Source organism: Pseudorasbora parva, chromosome 14, assembly GCF_024679245.1.
Source record: "Pseudorasbora parva isolate DD20220531a chromosome 14, ASM2467924v1, whole genome shotgun sequence".
Lineage (NCBI taxonomy): Eukaryota > Metazoa > Chordata > Actinopteri > Cypriniformes > Gobionidae > Pseudorasbora > Pseudorasbora parva.
Window position 1 is genome coordinate 1109593 of NC_090185.1, and position 19095 is coordinate 1128687.

General features: G+C 37.8%; 2 protein-coding genes across 2 annotated transcripts in view; one reads left to right on the plus strand and one right to left on the minus strand.

Annotated features, from left to right (window-relative positions):
• The window catches only part of apobec2a (apolipoprotein B mRNA editing enzyme, catalytic polypeptide-like 2a), a 49058-nt gene that overhangs the window by 10778 nt on the left and 19185 nt on the right, over positions 1-19095 (minus strand). Inside the window, exons 2-3 of the mRNA XM_067415177.1 lie at positions 10742-10860; positions 437-689 (exon numbers count right to left, since the gene is read on the minus strand). Of these exons, the coding sequence (XP_067271278.1) occupies positions 437-681 (245 nt within the window). The 5' untranslated portion in view covers positions 682-689; positions 10742-10860. The remainder of the gene's footprint in view (positions 1-436; positions 690-10741; positions 10861-19095) is intronic.
• elf3 (E74-like factor 3 (ets domain transcription factor, epithelial-specific)) lies at positions 6671-12032 on the plus strand. The gene is made up of 10 exons (XM_067415172.1): positions 6671-6721; positions 8520-8702; positions 8797-8958; positions 9302-9532; positions 9621-9767; positions 10022-10132; positions 10218-10304; positions 10523-10636; positions 10725-10920; positions 11309-12032. The coding sequence occupies exons 2-10, from the start codon at positions 8552-8554 to the stop codon at positions 11412-11414; spliced, it is 1305 nt and encodes a 434-aa protein (XP_067271273.1). The 5' UTR covers positions 6671-6721; positions 8520-8551; the 3' UTR covers positions 11415-12032.

The following is a 19095-nucleotide window of genomic DNA, read 5'->3' on the forward strand; positions in this document are numbered from 1 at the left end:
GTTACTTTTAAAATCAAGTAATCTGTAAAGTAACTGAGTTACTTTTAAAGGAGTAATCAGATTACTTTTTCAAAGTAAGGGTGGCAACACTGGCTCTCGCATATCAGGTGACCGATTGTGATTCAGCAAGTTTACAAGCAACGGTTTGACTTAAATGTGGGTTTGTTCCTCACAAAACGCTCACATGACTTAAGAAGACAACAAGTACACTTGAATACTTTTACGAAACTTGTAAGCTTCCAAAACAGGGGGTTTGACGCCACTGAAAAAACATGTTTTGGTTATGAAAGAACCTTTTGTGCAATGGAAAGATTCCTGTTCCTTCATGGAACCATCAATGCCAATAAAGAACCAATAAACCAATGGGTTTTTGTCTTTGCACATTCTACTAAACATCTCCTGTTGAGTTCTCAGAAGTCGATTTTTTCGGACTCACCCGGTGATGATCTCAAACGGCGGCAGCTCCATGGGCTCCGGTTTCTCTCCGTTATTGGCGGCTCCGTTTTCCGCACCGGCGACGGCCTCTCCGTTCTCCATTGGCTCGTTCTTCCCATTGACCTCAGGTTTCTCTCCTTCTTTAGGAGCTTTCTCCTCTTTCTTTGCCTCATTTTCTGCTCCTCTTTCTTTCCTCTTGACGGTCAGGCGAGAGCCGACGCCGGTGCTGCTCTTTCTGTCGGCCATCTCTGAAACTAAACACACACACACACACTTCAGTATTTATAACGGCACTAGAGTGTGTGTGTGTGCAGCTGTCGGTCTGTTCTATTAAAAGACCCCCTGGCCAAAGAGGTGATAGATAAACGAAATCTTGTCTATCGTCTAAAGTTGGGCACTTCTTTCTCAAATATCAAGTTAATATTTGTTGTTGTTTTAGCTCATAGTGAAGTAAAATCGTCATGAGGTTGGTTGATCAATTTCCAGAGCTCCAAAGGCAAGCTCGAATTAGCTCAAATATAACATGACACATTTCAATGTTCTCATTAAGGTATAAAAACATTGTTTAAGAACGTTCAAAACATTAAAGTTTCTTCTTGGTTATGTGAACGTTATTTTATCATTCTGAGAACATTACTTTTTAATCATTCTTTAAACGTTAAGGGATCATTACTTTTTAATCATTCTTTAAACGTTAAGGGATCGTTCCTTTTTTAATCATTCTTCAAACGTTACGGGAACGTTACTTTTAATCATTCTTTAAACGTTAAGGGATCATTACTTTTTAATCATTCTTTAAACGTTAAGGGATCGTTACTTTTTAATCATTCTTTAAACGTTAAGGGATCGTTACTTTTTAATCATTCTTCAAACGTTACGGGAACGTTACTTTTTAATCATTCTTTAAACGTTACGGGAACGTTACTTTTTAATCATTCTTCAAACGTTACGGGAACGTTACTTTTTAATCATTCTTCAAACGTTACGGGAACGTTACTTTTTATCATTCTTCAGACGTTAAGGGATCGTTACTTTTTAATCATTCTTCAAACGTTAAGGGATCGTTACTTTTTAATCATTCTTTAAACGTTAAGGGATCGTTACTTTTTAATCATTCTTCAAACGTTAAGGGATCATTACTTTTTAATCATTCTTCAAACGTTAAGGAATCGTTACTTTTTAATCATTCTTCAAACGTTACGGGAACGTTACTTTTAATCATTCTTCAAACGTTACGGGAACGTTACTTTTAATAATTCTTCAAACGTTAAGGGATCGTTACTTTTTATCATTCTTCAGACGTTGCGGGAACGTTACTTTTTTAATAATTCTTCAAACGTTACGGGATCGTTACTTTTTATCATTCTTCAGACGTTGCGGGAACGTTACTTTTTTATCATTCTTCAAACGTTACGGGAACGTTACTTTTTTATCATTCTTCAAACGTTACGGGAACGTTACTTTTAATCATTCTTCAAACGTTACGGGAACGTTACTTTTTTATCATTCTTCAAACGTTACGGGAACGTTACTTTTTTATCATTCTTCAAACGTTACGGGAACGTTACTTTTAATCATTCTTCAAACGTTACGGGAACATTACTTTTAATCATTCTTCAAACGTTACGGGAACGTTACTTTTTTATCATTCTTCAAACGTTACGGGAACGTTACTTTTTTATCATTCTTCAAACGTTACGGGAACGTTACTTTTAATCATTCTTCAAACGTTACGGGAACGTTACTTTTTTATCATTCTTCAAACGTTACGGGAACGTTACTTTTTTATCATTCTTCAAACGTTACGGGAACGTTACTTTTTTATCATTCTTCAAACGTTACGGGAACGTTACTTTTAATCATTCTTCAAACGTTACGGGAACATTACTTTTAATCATTCTTCAAACGTTACGGGAACGTTACTTTTTTATCATTCTTCAAACGTTACGGGAACGTTACTTTTTTATCATTCTTCAAACGTTACGGGAACGTTACTTTTAATCATTCTTCAAACGTTACGGGAACGTTACTTTTTTATCATTCTTCAAACGTTACGGGAACGTTACTTTTTTAATAATTCTTCAAACGTTACGGAAATGTTACTTTTTTATCATTCTTCAAACGTTACGGGAACGTTACTTTTTTAATAATTCTTCAAACGTTACGGGAACGTTACTTTTTTTATCATTCTTCAAACGTTACGGGAACGTTACTTTTTTATCATTCTTCAAACGTTACGGGAACGTTACTTTTAATTATTCTTCAAACGTTACGGGAACGTTACTTTTTTAATCATTCTTCAAACGTTACGGGAACGTTACTTTTTTATCATTCTTCAAACGTTACGGGAACGTTACTTTTAATCATTCTTCAAACGTTATGGGAACGTTACTTTTAATCATTCTTCCAACGTTACGGGAACGTTACTTTTTTATCATTCTTTAAACGTTAAGGGATCGTTACTTTTTTATCATTCTTCAAACGTTAAGGAATCGTTACTTTTTATCATTCTTCAAACGTTACGGGAACGTTACTTTTTATCATTCTTCAAACGTTAAGGGATCGTTACTTTTTATCATTCATCAAACGTTACGGGATCGTTACTTTTTATCATTCTTCAAACGTTACGGGAACGTTACTTTTTTATCATTCTTCAAACGTTAAGGGATCGTTACTTTTAATCATTCTTCAAACGTTACGGGAACGTTACTTTTTTATCATTCTTCAAATGTTACGGGATCGTTACTTTTAATCATTCTTCAAACGTTAAGGGAACGTTACTTTTAATCATTCTTCAAACGTTACGGGAACGTTACTTTTTTATCATTCTTCAAACGTTACGGGAACGTTACTTTTTTATCATTCTTCAAACGTTACGGGAACGTTACTTTTAATCATTCTTCAAACGTTACGGGAACATTACTTTTAATCATTCTTCAAACGTTACGGGAACGTTACTTTTTTATCATTCTTCAAACGTTACGGGAACGTTACTTTTAATCATTCTTCAAACGTTACGGGAACGTTACTTTTTTATCATTCTTCAAACGTTACGGGAACGTTACTTTTTTAATAATTCTTCAAACGTTACGGAAATGTTACTTTTTTATCATTCTTCAAACGTTACGGGAACGTTACTTTTTTAATAATTCTTCAAACGTTACGGGAACGTTACTTTTTTTATCATTCTTCAAACGTTACGGGAACGTTACTTTTTTATCATTCTTCAAACGTTACGGGAACGTTACTTTTAATTATTCTTCAAACGTTACGGGAACGTTACTTTTCTAATCATTCTTCAAACGTTACGGGAACGTTACTTTTTTATCATTCTTCAAACGTTACGGGAACGTTACTTTTAATCATTCTTCAAACGTTACGGGAACGTTACTTTTAATCATTCTTCCAACGTTACGGGAACGTTACTTTTTTATCATTCTTTAAACGTTAAGGGATCGTTACTTTTTTATCATTCTTCAAACGTTAAGGAATCGTTACTTTTTATCATTCTTCAAACGTTACGGGAACGTTACTTTTTATCATTCTTCAAACGTTAAGGGATCGTTACTTTTTATCATTCATCAAACGTTACAGGATCGTTACTTTTTTATCATTCTTCAAACGTTACGGGAACGTTACTTTTTTATCATTCTTCAAACGTTACGGGAACGTTACTTTTTTATCATTCTTCAAACGTTAAGGGATCGTTACTTTTAATCATTCTTCAAACGTTACGGGAACGTTACTTTTTTATCATTCTTCAAATGTTACGGGATCGTTACTTTTAATCATTCTTCAAACGTTAAGGGATCGTTACTTTTAATAATTCTTCAAACGTTAAGGGATCGTTACTTTTAATCATTCTTCAAACGTTAAGGGATCGTTACTTTTAATCATTCTTCAAACGTTAAGGGATCGTTACTTTTAATCATTCTTCAAACGTTAAGGGATCGTTACTTTTAATCATTCTTCAAACGTTACGGGAACGTTACTTTTTTATCATTCTTCAAATGTTACGGGATCGTTACTTTTTATCATTCTTCAAACGTTAAGGGATCGTTACTTTTAATAATTTTTCAAACGTTAAGGGATCGTTACTTTTTTATCATTCTTCAAACGTTACGGGAACGTTACTTTTAATCATTCTTCAAACGTTACGGGAACGTTACTTTTTTAATCATTCTTCAAACGTTAAGGGATCGTTACTTTTTATCATTCTTCAAACGTTAATGGATCGTTACTTTTTATCATTCTTCAAACGTTAAGGGAACGTTACTTTTTATCATTCTTCAAACGTTTATGGGAACGTTACTTTTTATCATTCTTCAAACGTTTACGGGAACGTTTTTATCATTCTTCAAACGTTATGACTAGTAGTGTAACTTACAATGAAGATGAAAAACCGCTTCAGGAATCTTTTATTGCTCAAACGTTGCTTGTTCATTGCTTAAGAGACTTTCATTTGCATACTTTGCCCCAAGTTATTTTAGTTTCATTGAAATTTTTATTATTTTGAATGTGAATTTATTGTATTTGTTTTAGTTTTAGTTAAATTAAGTAAATTAAGAAAAACTAAACAAAAAGGTTTTTTGTATTTTAACAGTTAACATGTAGTCTAACTTGAAGTAAAGAAAATATTAAGGAACGAACGTTTGGGAACGTTTGGGATGCATTGCAAAAAAAAAGTTTTTATTCATAATGAGAATTTTGTTCAAATTTTCCAGGAAAAATAAAATTATATATATATATATTATTATTATTAAAAAACAGGTCAATTGAAACAAGATAAATTTACTTGAGAAACAACACTTCATATATGATGTAGAGTAGAGCTGGGGAAAACAGTTGTTGTTTTTTCAGACCTAGTCTGTATAGTAAAACGCCCCCAGGGGGCATCACTTCCCTCTATCATAATTACTGTAGTTACATGTTCTGAACATCACATTCTTTGTTTTTCCATCAAATGTAATCTAACTAGGTGGTTCAAATAAAAATATTTGGACTTTATATTTAAAAATTACCTTTCCCTAAAATTACCTAAAAATTACACAAGTTCGCCATCCAGTTAGATAGTAATATATATATATATATATATATATATATATATAATTATTAGAATTAGAATTAGAATTATTATTATTATTTTACAAATGGTTGATTTTCAAAACGGTTCATTAATAAATATTAATATCTACTGTTATTTTGGCTTGTCTTTTTAATTTTATGCTAAAAAAAACATGCTACTCTGCTTTTGCTGTATAAACAAATGGCTTTGTCAGAGTGAGGGCATTTTACCCCATCTGTGGTACTAAATTGTTGTTAAAAATCTAACATGAAAACTCTGGACATTTCTCATACTTGAATTTAAGATATTTGTCATTGAAAACTAGGATACACATTTACTTGGGGGGGTGTAATATTTCCCCCACTCTACCCTACTTTTGATATAGCTAAAAGTAATATTGCGTGGTGCTTTTAAAAATGATCGTTTATCTTATTTCATGTTATTTGACTGAAACGCCGCCAACCGTTCCGCGTAATTTACATACGCGAGGATTTGATAAGCTTCTGTCAATCACTCTTTTTAAAGCTGTCATTCTTCTCCTGAGGTGATGACAACGGCGTTTAACCTCGACATTGAGTCGTTGTAAAGCCAGACACGCTCCAGGTGAAGTGTTTTGGGTTGGAGAAATGTACACGTTTAGGGCTTGGATTTCTGTAAAGCTCCTCGAAACAGTTATATACTGAGATACAAAACAACGCGACTCAAGTTTATAAAAGCAGCGAACGCCATTAAATCAGAGTCACCGCTATGAGAAATTAGCCGCGAGTTTTGCTAGCCGCGGTTTTACCTCAGTTACTTTTATCGGTGATGATGCGTGAGTGTGTGAGTAAAATGGGTAAATTTTATATAATAACTTAATATATACCTACTACATACAGTACTATAATGGGTAGGAAAACACTAGGCTAATATTTTACAATATGGTCTTTATATCAACTCATAACTTTTTAAATTTTAATATGGTTAACTGTTGCATGAGAATATGGCAGTGACAGAAATCCCCTGATCTATACATTGATACCCAAATTAATTTAACATGGCATTCCAGGGTATTTCCAGATACCACGGTAAATTGTTAGCGCGCCATTGAAACTTTCTGGTAAAATATTTAAAATATTTTTTTGTCCTAAAAAATCATATATTGCACTTTTTTGTGTTGTAGGTTTAGTTGTAGTTGCCAGCTCACTCCAGATGGTGGCAGGAGATTCCCACGGATGGAGTGTGAGTGTGTGAAGCTTTATTCATTAACTACTTAACTATCAATGGATTTAAAAAGGAATTCCTCGCCGTGACACTGACCTTCATGCTTTACTAGATATGGTGAATATATAACATCCCAGACCCCAAGCTGAGCACAAACAGGGACTTCCCAATGACTGATGGAAATAAACCCTTTATGGACAACTTTATCTGAAAATAGCATCACGTTTATGTATAAAGTTAATCATAATGGCATGAAATTCAAGACGTCACCAATGAAGTTTTCGCCTGAGGACTATATTTTGTCATCATGACCTCATGCGTTAAGTGTGACCTTTTATGACATTTGGAACGCTGATCTATTTCTGTTTAGCTCTCTCTCAAACAGGTGATTATTTATATATGATCTTATCTCGCTTCTGTAGAAATCAGCCAACGTCTTAAATCTGAAAACAAAGAGCATGTTTATTGATCACATTTGCAACGCGTTCTCTGGAAATAGACCGCGCGGATGTACTTTATATTATTAATGAACGTCTAAAAAAGCTGCGAGGAGGATATTTGTCAAGTATGTGCTAAATAATGATGGATTGCGTTCACACTTAGGTGAGAGAGAGAGGTAGGCGGACGTGACAGACGCCTCCGCTCATCCAAACCGGTTCACTCGCATTCTTCAGCATTCATCCGCGTAAAGTCGGCGACGGACGGAAAAAGAGGGAAAATGCGATGGAAAAACCTAAATTTGGAACATGATTAACTGCTATTGTTAGAGCCGAATTGCGTAAAAATAGAAAAGTGCCAACACACACATGCATGATTAGTGTTTTTTTTTAATTACTCTGAGGTACTGTAGTAAAAATATGATGCAGTCATGAGGTGGAAATATTTACATCACCACTCGATGGCTTCATGAACTTCATCCACAAAACAACAGAACGGTGTTTACCATCAGCTATATCTACTACTAGAGCACTCGGCCGTGTGGAGACACAGAGCAAACACACACACATACACACACACACACACACAAGCCAGTCCTGCAGCAAACCGAGACCTATTATAAAGCTACACAAATATCTTCTGTAAATATTGACAGAAATTACTTCATCCCTCCAGGTCTGACTGAGAGAGAGAGAGAGAGAGAGAGAGAGAGAGAGAGAGAGAGAGAGAGAGAGAGTGATGGGTAGGTTTAGGGGCAGGGGCAGTGCAGGGGGATAGAAAATAAGGTTTTTTTGGGGTTAAAATCCATTATGCCTATGGAAAGTCCCCATAAAACATGGAAACACTACGTGTGTGTGTGTGTGTGTGTGTGTGTGTGTGTGTGTGTGTGTGTGTGTTTGTATGAATGTGAGGACATGAGTCCTAGTAATAAAAAATAGAGCAAACAATGTTTTATTATAAATGTGTGATAGGCAGGATTCGGGGTAGGTTAGTGTGTGGGGGGGGGGGGTAGTTGGGTAGGTTTAGGGTCAGTCTGTGTGTGTGTGTGTGTGTGATAGGTAGGTTTCGGGGTAGGTTAGTGTGTGTGTGTGTGTGAATGAGTGAGTGTGAATTGCCATGGAAAGAGTGTGAGGGTCACAGTATTTACTCTCGTTTATCTCTGAATGTATGTTAGCTGCCTTGTCATGTTTCAAGTTCATGTTTCAAGGTCTGAAAAGCTATTCTCAGGAAAAAAATGAAAGGGTTGAGTAGCAGAGAGAGAGAGAGAGAGAGAGAGAGAGAGAGAGAGAGAGAGAGAGAGAGAGAGAGAGAGAGAGAGAGAGAGAGAGAGAGAGAGAGAGAGAGAGAGAGAGAGATTCACTGGAATTCCCCCTCCCAGGAGAATATGCTCACCTGGCCACGCCCTCCTCAATGGGCTATAAATGCATCAGGAGCAGGTGCATCAGTAAACCTTCTGATACTCTCAGCACTGAGCATAAACCCTCACAGACGCCTGGATTATTACTCAACCAACACTTACACTGGGATTTTATCTGGAAACCAAACTGCCTTATCACAACAGGTAAATAATCTGCCTTTGGAAACTTCCAAACAAAAAAAAGTGAATTTTTGATTTGCTTAGTTCATAGCATCGGTGTTGTTGTTTTATCTTGCAGAATTCACAATGGCATCAAGCGAACTTAGTTTAATTCTCAACAACGCGAATGCCAACTTGTACCCTGAACCGCAGTCACATTTGCTGAGCATGACGGTGCCAGTTTCCAGATCTCCACATCTCTCTGAGATAAACTTCAGCGGAAATAACAGCAACACAATGGGTAAGAGCTCCATCTCAAATCTTACTTGATGGTTCCCATCAGCCAAACCGAGAGCCAATGCCGATAATCTCCCGCCCCGGCAGTCTGACCTCTTAAAATCATTAACCGAGGCAATGTTTAACTAGACTCGCAGGAATGCTTTCTTTACGGCGGGCTTTCATGCATTGTTGACACTGTGATCAAAACCTACGGGGTGTCAACACAACAGATAGTTAAACACACAACAGAAGCTCCAGCCCTGGAGACATAAACCGAAGGGCTATTCTTCTATTGATAGGGCTCTGTGACCACATGTGCTATTCAGGTGTGAGGCTAAATGTACTTTAAACCTGTTTTCCGGTAGGCCCTTGGGACCATGTGAACCCACAAATGTGGTCCAGGCAGAACGTCCTGGAGTGGATCGGCTTTCACGTGGAAGAGAGCCGGTTTGATGCCAGTCTCCTAAATATGAGCTACTGCAACATGGACGGGCTCACACTGTGCTCCATGTCTAAAGAAGCATTGATGGGGATGTTCGGAATGGGGCTTGGCGAACGTCTTCACCAGAGTTTGGAGAACCTGAAGGCCAGATGTGGTGAGCGACTTGTCTAAACAAAGTGTTTTTGGTTCGAGTTTGTGTCACTTGGAACGCATTAACACCCTTGATTTGCTTGCATTTGCAGTTAATGACCTGTCTGATAACACCGTTCTGAGCGAATCTGAATTGGACATACTGGAAAACATCCTACAGGACTCATTTCCCTTCATGCATGGTCCAAATCTTGGACCTCTGCTAGAAACGGTGGTGGTCCAGTCCTCAATCCCAACAGGTGAGAAGCAAAACCCTAAAGTTGATAATACAAAGCAATGTTGCTGAAGGATATTGTTTGGGCACTCTTCCATTGCGAATGGGCAACACATTTCTATCTGGAAATTCAAAGAGGAATTTGTTGCCCATTCCCAATGGGAAAGTTCCCAAGCAACATTGCTCAAAAAGTTGCCCTGTGTATCTTCAGCTTAACTGTAGAGAGCAATACCCAATTTACCTGTATTTGGAAATAATGCTGATATTCTATCCGCGCAGATAACTCTGAAAGCAAGTACAGCTACTTCGACGAGTACACCAACCAGCTGACTCCAGAGAGCGACCACGGATATGACTCCCTAACCGAAAGCTTCCAGAGTTCACGTGCTGGTACGTGTCTCAATTCCTCATTCATTTCCTGTCAAATAACATCCCAAAGTTGTGAAGTCTAAACTCTCTGATTTGTCCTCTTCAGACAGCTTCCTGAACCCGAGCTCACCCGAGTCCAACAGCAGCGACTCCGATCCCGAATACTCCGAGAGACCCTTCTCCGTTAGCACCAGTAAGTTCCTCCGAAGCTCAAACTTGCTCCTCGAGGCCTGCAGAGGCTAGTCAAACACACCTGAACAGGATTGTCAAGGTCCTCCGGATTACCTGACAATTAAAGACAGGTTGAAACTAAACTCTGCAGGAAGGTCCTCCGAAGAGATGCAATGATAAAGTGGGAGAATAACCCAACAAGTAGATGTCTTAACCTTTGGTTGTGTTTCTTTTCCACAGAGACCTTTGTCAAACAAGAGACTGGAGAGAAGAAGAGAGGTAGAGGACGCCCCCCAAAGCCAAGGGATAGTGAGGGATACGAGCACTTCATCCAGTCCAAAAAAAGCAAGCATGGTAAGTCGGCAAGACTCTGTTTGAAGAGGTGCCTGATGCTAAGGTCAAGCTGTAGGGATCACCGTACTAAACTAGACTCTCATTGCAGCTCCAAGAGGAACCCACCTTTGGGAGTTTATCAGAGACATCCTGATCCATCCGGAGCAGAACCAGGGTCTGATGAAGTGGGAGGACCGTAGGGACGGCGTATTCAAGTTCCTGAAGTCCGAAGCGGTTGCTCAACTCTGGGGGCAGAAGAAGAAGAACAGCAGCATGACATACGAGAAGCTCAGTAGAGCCATGAGGTAAAAGACACAATTCTGGGATCAAGGGTTTTGGGGGGAATTGGCTCGGTTCTGGGATCAAGGGTTTTGGGGGGAATTGGCTCGGTTCTGGGATCAAGGGTTTTGGGGGGAATTGGCTCGGTTCTGGGATCAAGGGTTTTGGGGGGAATTGGCTCGGTTCTGGGATCAAGGGTTTTGGGGAGAATTGGCTTCGTTTTTGGGATCAAGGGTTTTGGGGGAATTGGCTCAGTTTCTGGGATCAAGGGTTTTGGGGGGGGATTTATCTCAGCTTCTGGGATCAAGGGTTTTGGGGGAATTGGCTTCATTTCTGGGATCAAGGGTTTTGGGGGGAATTGTCTCGGTAGACCCTGGGATGTAGGAATAACCAAATGCCTGCTCTTTTCTACAGGTATTACTACAAGCGAGAGATTCTGGAGAGAGTGGATGGACGCAGGCTCGTCTACAAGTTTGGGAAGAACTCCACCGGTTGGAGAGTGGAGGAGACTGGATACTAAAGAGCGTCGCTTCCAGTCAAATGTAGAGACTTTGGTCTCCTGCTTATGAGGACCTTTAGGCTGAGATAAAAGATCCTCGATTTAGAAACACACTCTTCCCAGAGGGAAAACGTTTCACAGAAACTGTAAGCCAGTGTTTTGGCTAATGTAGGTTTTATGAACCGGTAAATGTGTATTGGCGCTTGTCTGGTTAGAACGGCACGCGGGCGTGGCCTGGATTTGACGGCACCACTTAATAAACTCTGTAAACATGTTCTTCACTGTGACAGAATGTATAGCTTTGTTAAGGCTCTTTGGTATTGGGAAATGAAGTTATGCGTAACACTTTGTCAGAGCAGACTGACCGAAGAACATGACGGTGGTATGAAGAGTTTGCAATGTATTGTGTGTGTATATATATATATATATGTATGTAATAAGTATATATTCTTCATAATACTTGTCAATCGAGTACAAATCAGATATACCGTTGAAGATTCTGCTCAATTTTTTCTGTGATTTAAGTCACTGGATAATGTGTATGAGGATTCCCTCGCAGATATTATAACTATTATGTATGGCATATATTTGCCTTTTTTGTATGAGTCTTTTCTAAAATAAAAATTTCTAATGAAAACACTTGTTGTGCCTCACCCTCTTAAACCACTCAAAACGTATTTCAACATTATATTTGCTCAATTCTTGTTATCAGAGATCACAGATGTGTTGAAATGCAACACGTTCGTATGAATCTCGAAACAAATATATGTGGCACAGAATGTGGGACAAATGCTATGGCACATCTCCACCAACCAGCATAAACATGTTAACAATGCGGGTCAAACATCAGTGTGAAGAACTCGCTTGCTGCATGACTCAGCTAAAAAAATTTTTTACTGCATGTCTCCAAAATGAATCCAAAAATGTGTTTGAATCAGATGATTAGTGCACGTGTAAAGGGTGACTCACATTAACCACCGCTAACCAACCACAAACTTTAAATTAACTTGCATTTCAAACTGTGCAAACTTAAGAAATATTCTGTTATTTAATACAATGTTTAGGATGACTTTAAATGCTAAAAATAGGGACATTTGTTTCATTGTTTGATTTTTACGGCAAGAATTTCCAAACTACGCACTTGATGCAGTCGACCTTTGCTTGAACTGAATTGCATTTTTCATAGCAGGGTTAGTTTTGCATTTTAGAGCACAATGCAACTGTTTTTTAGAGGTCCGGCATTCAAATACACACGCATATATACGGCACGTTTCATTTGAATTTTGGATCCGCATGCAAATAAGATGCAGCTAAAGCAAAAAGACAAGCATCGTCCGAGTTCAAAGATGTAAATAGTATTTAAAATGAAAAAAATCTCATGCGTCTGGAATCACACACACCATTTAATACCTGTGAGAGCTGCACAAAACACTCAGAAAAGAGTTTTAATGAGCACAAAAACCCTTTAAACTACACTGGAATTAAGGCTATCTGAGACAGCTAATCGGGTCGCGTTGAATCGGACTTATCTTACACTAGAGTCCATCAAACCATCTCAGATGACTTGATCACTAGTTACTAAAAACACAAGTTTCACTCTGGGATCTTTACACCATTGTTGTGTGTGTGTGTGTGTGTGTGTGTGTGTGTGTGTGTGTGTGTGTGTGTGTGTGTGTGTGTGTGTGTGTGTGTGTGTGTGTAACCACTCATTATGAGCTCTTACTTCCAAAAACAATAAATTTTGTGTCACATAACCTCATTTCAATGCCTCATCTCAGGTGCACCTCATCTCAGGTGCATGCACTGCTATACTTTCATTTTTGAACAATACACAAAACTATGCGCACTGTAAACATCGGGTGGATTGTCAGTTTGAACCGTGACTATCATGACTAATATTCTCTGCACACTTCTAAACAAGCTTTTGTCAAACCTCAAATTACCGACACAAGAATAATTCAGGTCAAGAATGTTTCTGATAAGCCGTGCCCAAAGAAAAGGTGCAAACTTATATAAAGCTCAACTAACAGGAAAACGTTCTGGGAAGGTTCTCTCAAGGTTATTAACAAACGTTCTTCCAGTAATGCTAAAAAACATTATTGATGATCGATTGATTATTTCAAAGTTATTTGTTATTTAAAAATGCCCTGAGAACATTTTTTTAAACATTACTACTAGTTTCAGAACGTTCGGAGCAGTTTGCAGAATAATCCCTTAACCTTCACATAACCAAGAAAAACTTTTGAAAAACATTTAATATAGATATCATTATAGCGCTAATATAGTTATCGTGGGAGTGTGAATGCAATTGTAAGTAAGCTGTATCTATTTGCATGCAAATCCAAAATTCAAATGCAATATGCCGTATATATCCGAGTGTATTTGAAATCCATGTCGCATTGTGCTCTAAAATGGGAGCATTAAAAACTATATTAGCATCCACACCAGCTGACGATAACTATAACGATAACTATATTAGCATCCACACCAGCTGACGATAACTATAACGATAACTATATTAGCATCCACACCAGCTGACGATAACTATAACGATAACTATATTAGCATCCACACCAGCTGATGATAACTATAACGATAACTATATTAGCATCCACACCAGCGGACGATAACTATAACGATAACTATATTAGCGTCCACACCAGCTGACGATAACTATAACTATAACTATATTAGAGTCCACACCAGCTAATGATAACTATAACGATAACTATATTAGAGTCCACACCAGCTGAGGATAACTATAACGATAACTATATTAGCATCCACACCAGCTAATGATAACTATAACGATAACTATATTAGAGTCTACACCAGCTGACGATAACTATAACGATAACTATATTAGCATCCACACCAGCGGACGATAACTATAACGATAACTATATTAGCGTCCACACCAGCTGACGATAACTATAACTATAACTATATTAGAGTCCACACCAGCTAATGATAACTATAACGATAACTATATTAGCATCCACACCAGCTGAGGATAACTATAACGATAACTATATTAGCATCCACACCAGCTAATGATAACTATAACGATAACTATATTAGAGTCTACACCGGCTGACGATAACTATAACGATAACTATATTAGAGTCCACACCAGCTGACGATAACTATAACGATAACTATATTAGAGTCCACACCAGCTGACGATAACTATAACGATAACTATATTAGCATCCACACCAGCTGACAATAGCTATAACGATAACTATATTAGAGTCCACACCAGCTGACGATAACTATAACGATAACTATATTAGAGTCCACACCAGCTAATGATAACTATAACGATAACTATATTAGCATCCACACCAGCTGAGGATAACTATAACGATAACTATATTAGCATCCACACCAGCTAATGATAACTATAACGATAACTATATTAGAGTCTACACCAGCTGACGATAACTATAACGATAACTATATTAGAGTCCACACCAGCTGACGATAACTATAACGATAACTATATTAGAGTCCACACCAGCTGACGATAACTATAACGATAACTATATTAGCATCCACACCAGCTGACAATAGCTATAACGATAACTATATTAGAGTCCACACCAGCTGACGATAACTATAACGATAACTATATTAGCATCTACACCAGCTGACAATAACTATAACGATAACTATATTAGCATGCACACCAGCTGATGATAACTATAACGATAACTATATTAGCATCCACACCAGCTGAGGATAACTATAACGATAACTATATTAGCATCCACACCAGCTGATGATAACTATAACGATAACTATATTAGCATCCACACCAGCGGACGATAACTATAACGATAACTATATTAGCGTCCACACCAGCTGAGGATAACTATAACGATAACTATATTAGCATCCACACCAGCTAATGATAACTATAACGATAACTATATTAGCATCCACACCAGCTGACGATAACTATAACGATAACTATATTAGAGTCCACACCAGCTGACGATAACTATAACGATAACTATATTAGCATCCACACCAGCTGACAATAACTATAACGATAACTATATTAGCATGCACACCAGCTGATGATAACTATAACGATAACTATATTAGCATCCACACCAGCTGAGGATAACTATAACGATAACTATATTAGTATCCACACCAGCTGACGATAACTATAACGATAACTATATTAGCATCCACACCAGCTGACGATAACTATAACTATAACTATATTAGAGTCCACACCAGCTGACGATAACTATAACGATAACTATATTAGAGTCCACACCAGCTGACAATAACTATAACGATAACTATATTAGCATGCACACCAGCTGATGATAACTATAACTATAACTATAACTATATTAGAGTCCACACCAGCTGACGATAACTATAACGATAACTATATTAGAGTCCACACCAGCTGACGATAACTATAACGATAACTATATTAGCATGCACACCAGCTGACGATAACTATAACGATAACTATATTAGCATCCACACCAGCTGACAATAACTATAACGATAACTATATTAGCATGCAAACCAGCTGACGATAACTATAACTATAACTATATTAGAGTCCACACCAGCTGACGATAACTATAACGATAACTATATTAGCATCCACACCAGCTGACGATAACTATAACGATAACTATATTAGCATCCACACCAGCTGATGATAACTATAACGATAACTATATTAGCATCCACACCAGCTGACGATAGCTATAACGATAACTATATTAGAGTCCACACCAGCTGACGATAGCTATAACGATAACTATATTAGCATGCACACCAGCTGACGATAGCTATAACGATAACTATATTAGCATCCACACCAGCTGACGATAAATATAACGATAACTATATTAGAGTCCACACCAGCTGACGATAAATATAACGATAACTATATTAGAGTCCACACCAGCTGACGATAACTATAACGATAACTATATTAGCATCCACACCAGCTGACGATAGCTATAACGATAACTATATTAGCATGCACACCAGCTGACGATAACTATAACTATAACTATATTAGAGTCCACACCAGCTGACGATAACTATAACGATAACTATATTAGCATCCACACCAGCTGACGATAACTATAACGATAACTATATTAGCATCCACACCAGCTGATGATAACTATAACGATAACTATATTAGCATCCACACCAGCTGACGATAACTATAACGATAACTATATTAGCATCCACACCAGCTGATGATAACTATAACGATAACTATATTAGCATCCACACCAGCTGACGATAGCTATAACGATAACTATATTAGCATCCACACCAGCTGACGATAACTATATTAGAGTCCACACCAGCGGACGATAACTATAACGATAACTATATTAGCATCCACACCAGCTGACGATAACTATAACCATAACTATATTAGCATCCACACCAGCTGATGATAACTATAACGATAACTATATTAGCATCCACACCAGCTGACAATAACTATAACGATAACTATATTAGCATCCACACCAGCTGATGATAACTATAACGATAACTATATTAGCATCCACACCAGCTGACGATAACTATAACGATAACTATATTAGCATCCACACCAGCTGACGATAACTATAACGATAACTATATTAGCATCCACACCAGCTGACGATAACTATAACGATAACTATATTAGAGTCCACACCAGCTGACGATAACTATAACGATAACTATATTAGCATCCACACCAGCTGACGATAACTATAACGATAACTATATTAGCATCCACACCAGCTGACAATAACTATAACGATAACTATATTAGCATCCACACCAGCTGACGATAACTATAACGATAACTATATTAGCATCCACACCAGCTGACGATAACTATAACGATAACTATATTAGCATCCACACCAGCTGACGATAACTATAACGATAACTATATTAGCATCCACACCAGCTGATGATAACTATAACGATAACTATATTAGCATCCACACCAGCTGATGATAACTATAACGATAACTATATTAGCATCCACACCAGCTGACAATAACTATAACGATAACTATATTAGCATCCACACCAGCTGACGATAACTATATTAGAGTCCACACCAGCGGACGATAACTATAACGATAACTATATTAGCATCCACACCAGCTGACGATAACTATAACCATAACTATATTAGCATCCACACCAGCTGATGATAACTATAACGATAACTATATTAGCATCCACACCAGCTGACAATAACTATAACGATAACTATATTAGCATCCACACCAGCTGATGATAACTATAACGATAACTATATTAGCATCCACACCAGCTGACGATAACTATAACGATAACTATATTAGCATCCACACCAGCTGACGATAACTATAACGATAACTATATTAGCATCCACACCAGCTGACGATAACTATAACGATAACTATATTAGAGTCCACACCAGCTGACGATAACTATAACGATAACTATATTAGCATCCACACCAGCTGACGATAACTATAACGATAACTATATTAGCATCCACACCAGCTGACAATAACTATAACGATAACTATATTAGCATCCACACCAGCTGATGATAACTATAACGATAACTATATTAGCATCCACACCAGCTGACAATAACTATAACGATAACTATATTAGCATCCACACCAGCTGACGATAACTATAACGATAACTATATTAGCATCCACACCAGCTGACGATAACTATAACGATAACTATATTAGCGTCCACACCAGCTGACGATAACTATAACGATAACTATATTAGCATCCACACCAGCTGACGATAACTATAACGATAACTATATTAGCATCCACACCAGCTGACGATAACTATAACGATAACTATATTAGCATCCACACCAGCTGACGATAACATTGTTTCTGACCATGTCCATCCCTTTATGACCACCATGTCCCCATCCTCTGATGGCTACTTCCAGCAGGATAATGCACCATGTCACAAAGCTCCAATCATTTCAAATTGGTTTCTTGAACATGCCTATGAGTTGACTGTACTAAAATGGCCGCCACAGTGCCCAGATCTCAACCCAATAGAGCATCTTTGGGATGTGGTGGAACGGGAGCTTCGTGCCCTGGATGTGCATCCCACAAATCTCCATCAACTGCAAGATGCTCTCCTATCAATATGGGCCAACATTTCTAAAGAACGCTCCTAATAATCCTTTAGGTGAGTGTATATTAGCATCCACACCAGCTGGAAAAGGAATAATTCTGAAAGTGATTCTAACGGTATTGCGACGTTAACGTTATAGTTGTGATGTGCGACTCTTTCATACATCCAATGATTTTTAGAACTATATCTCTGTGTTTATAGAGATGGTCGAGTGTTGCCCAAAGGCTCAGAGGCCTGAAGAAATGCTACCTGTGAGTGTGTGTGTGTGTGTGTGTGTGTGTGTGAGGATGATTTATGATGACATGCATCAGATAAGATAGAGAGTGTGTGTGTGTGTGTTTACTGCATTTCTCAAACTCCTGTCGAGTCTTGTTTGCTTGCAGCGTCACATTCTTCCACAGTTCTCGAGAAACTCTGATAGTTAGTGTCTACGATACGATACGATGTTTATGCCAAGTCAAACAAAACAAAGACGACAGTGTAAATTACACTGAATTACATAGCATGAACATTAACTAGCAGGATCATT

Bases quoted from the DNA above. Each gene is read 5' to 3' on its own strand.
- elf3 (XM_067415172.1), top strand. From the start codon at position 8,552: ATGGGCTATAAATGCATCAGGAGCAGGTGCATCAGTAAACCTTCTGAT. The intron at 8,959-9,301 runs GTAAGAGCTCCA...GTTTTCCGGTAG, and splicing joins AAATAACAGCAACACAATGG to GCCCTTGGGACCATGTGAAC. The intron at 10,921-11,308 runs GTAAAAGACACA...TCTTTTCTACAG, and splicing joins AAGCTCAGTAGAGCCATGAG to GTATTACTACAAGCGAGAGA.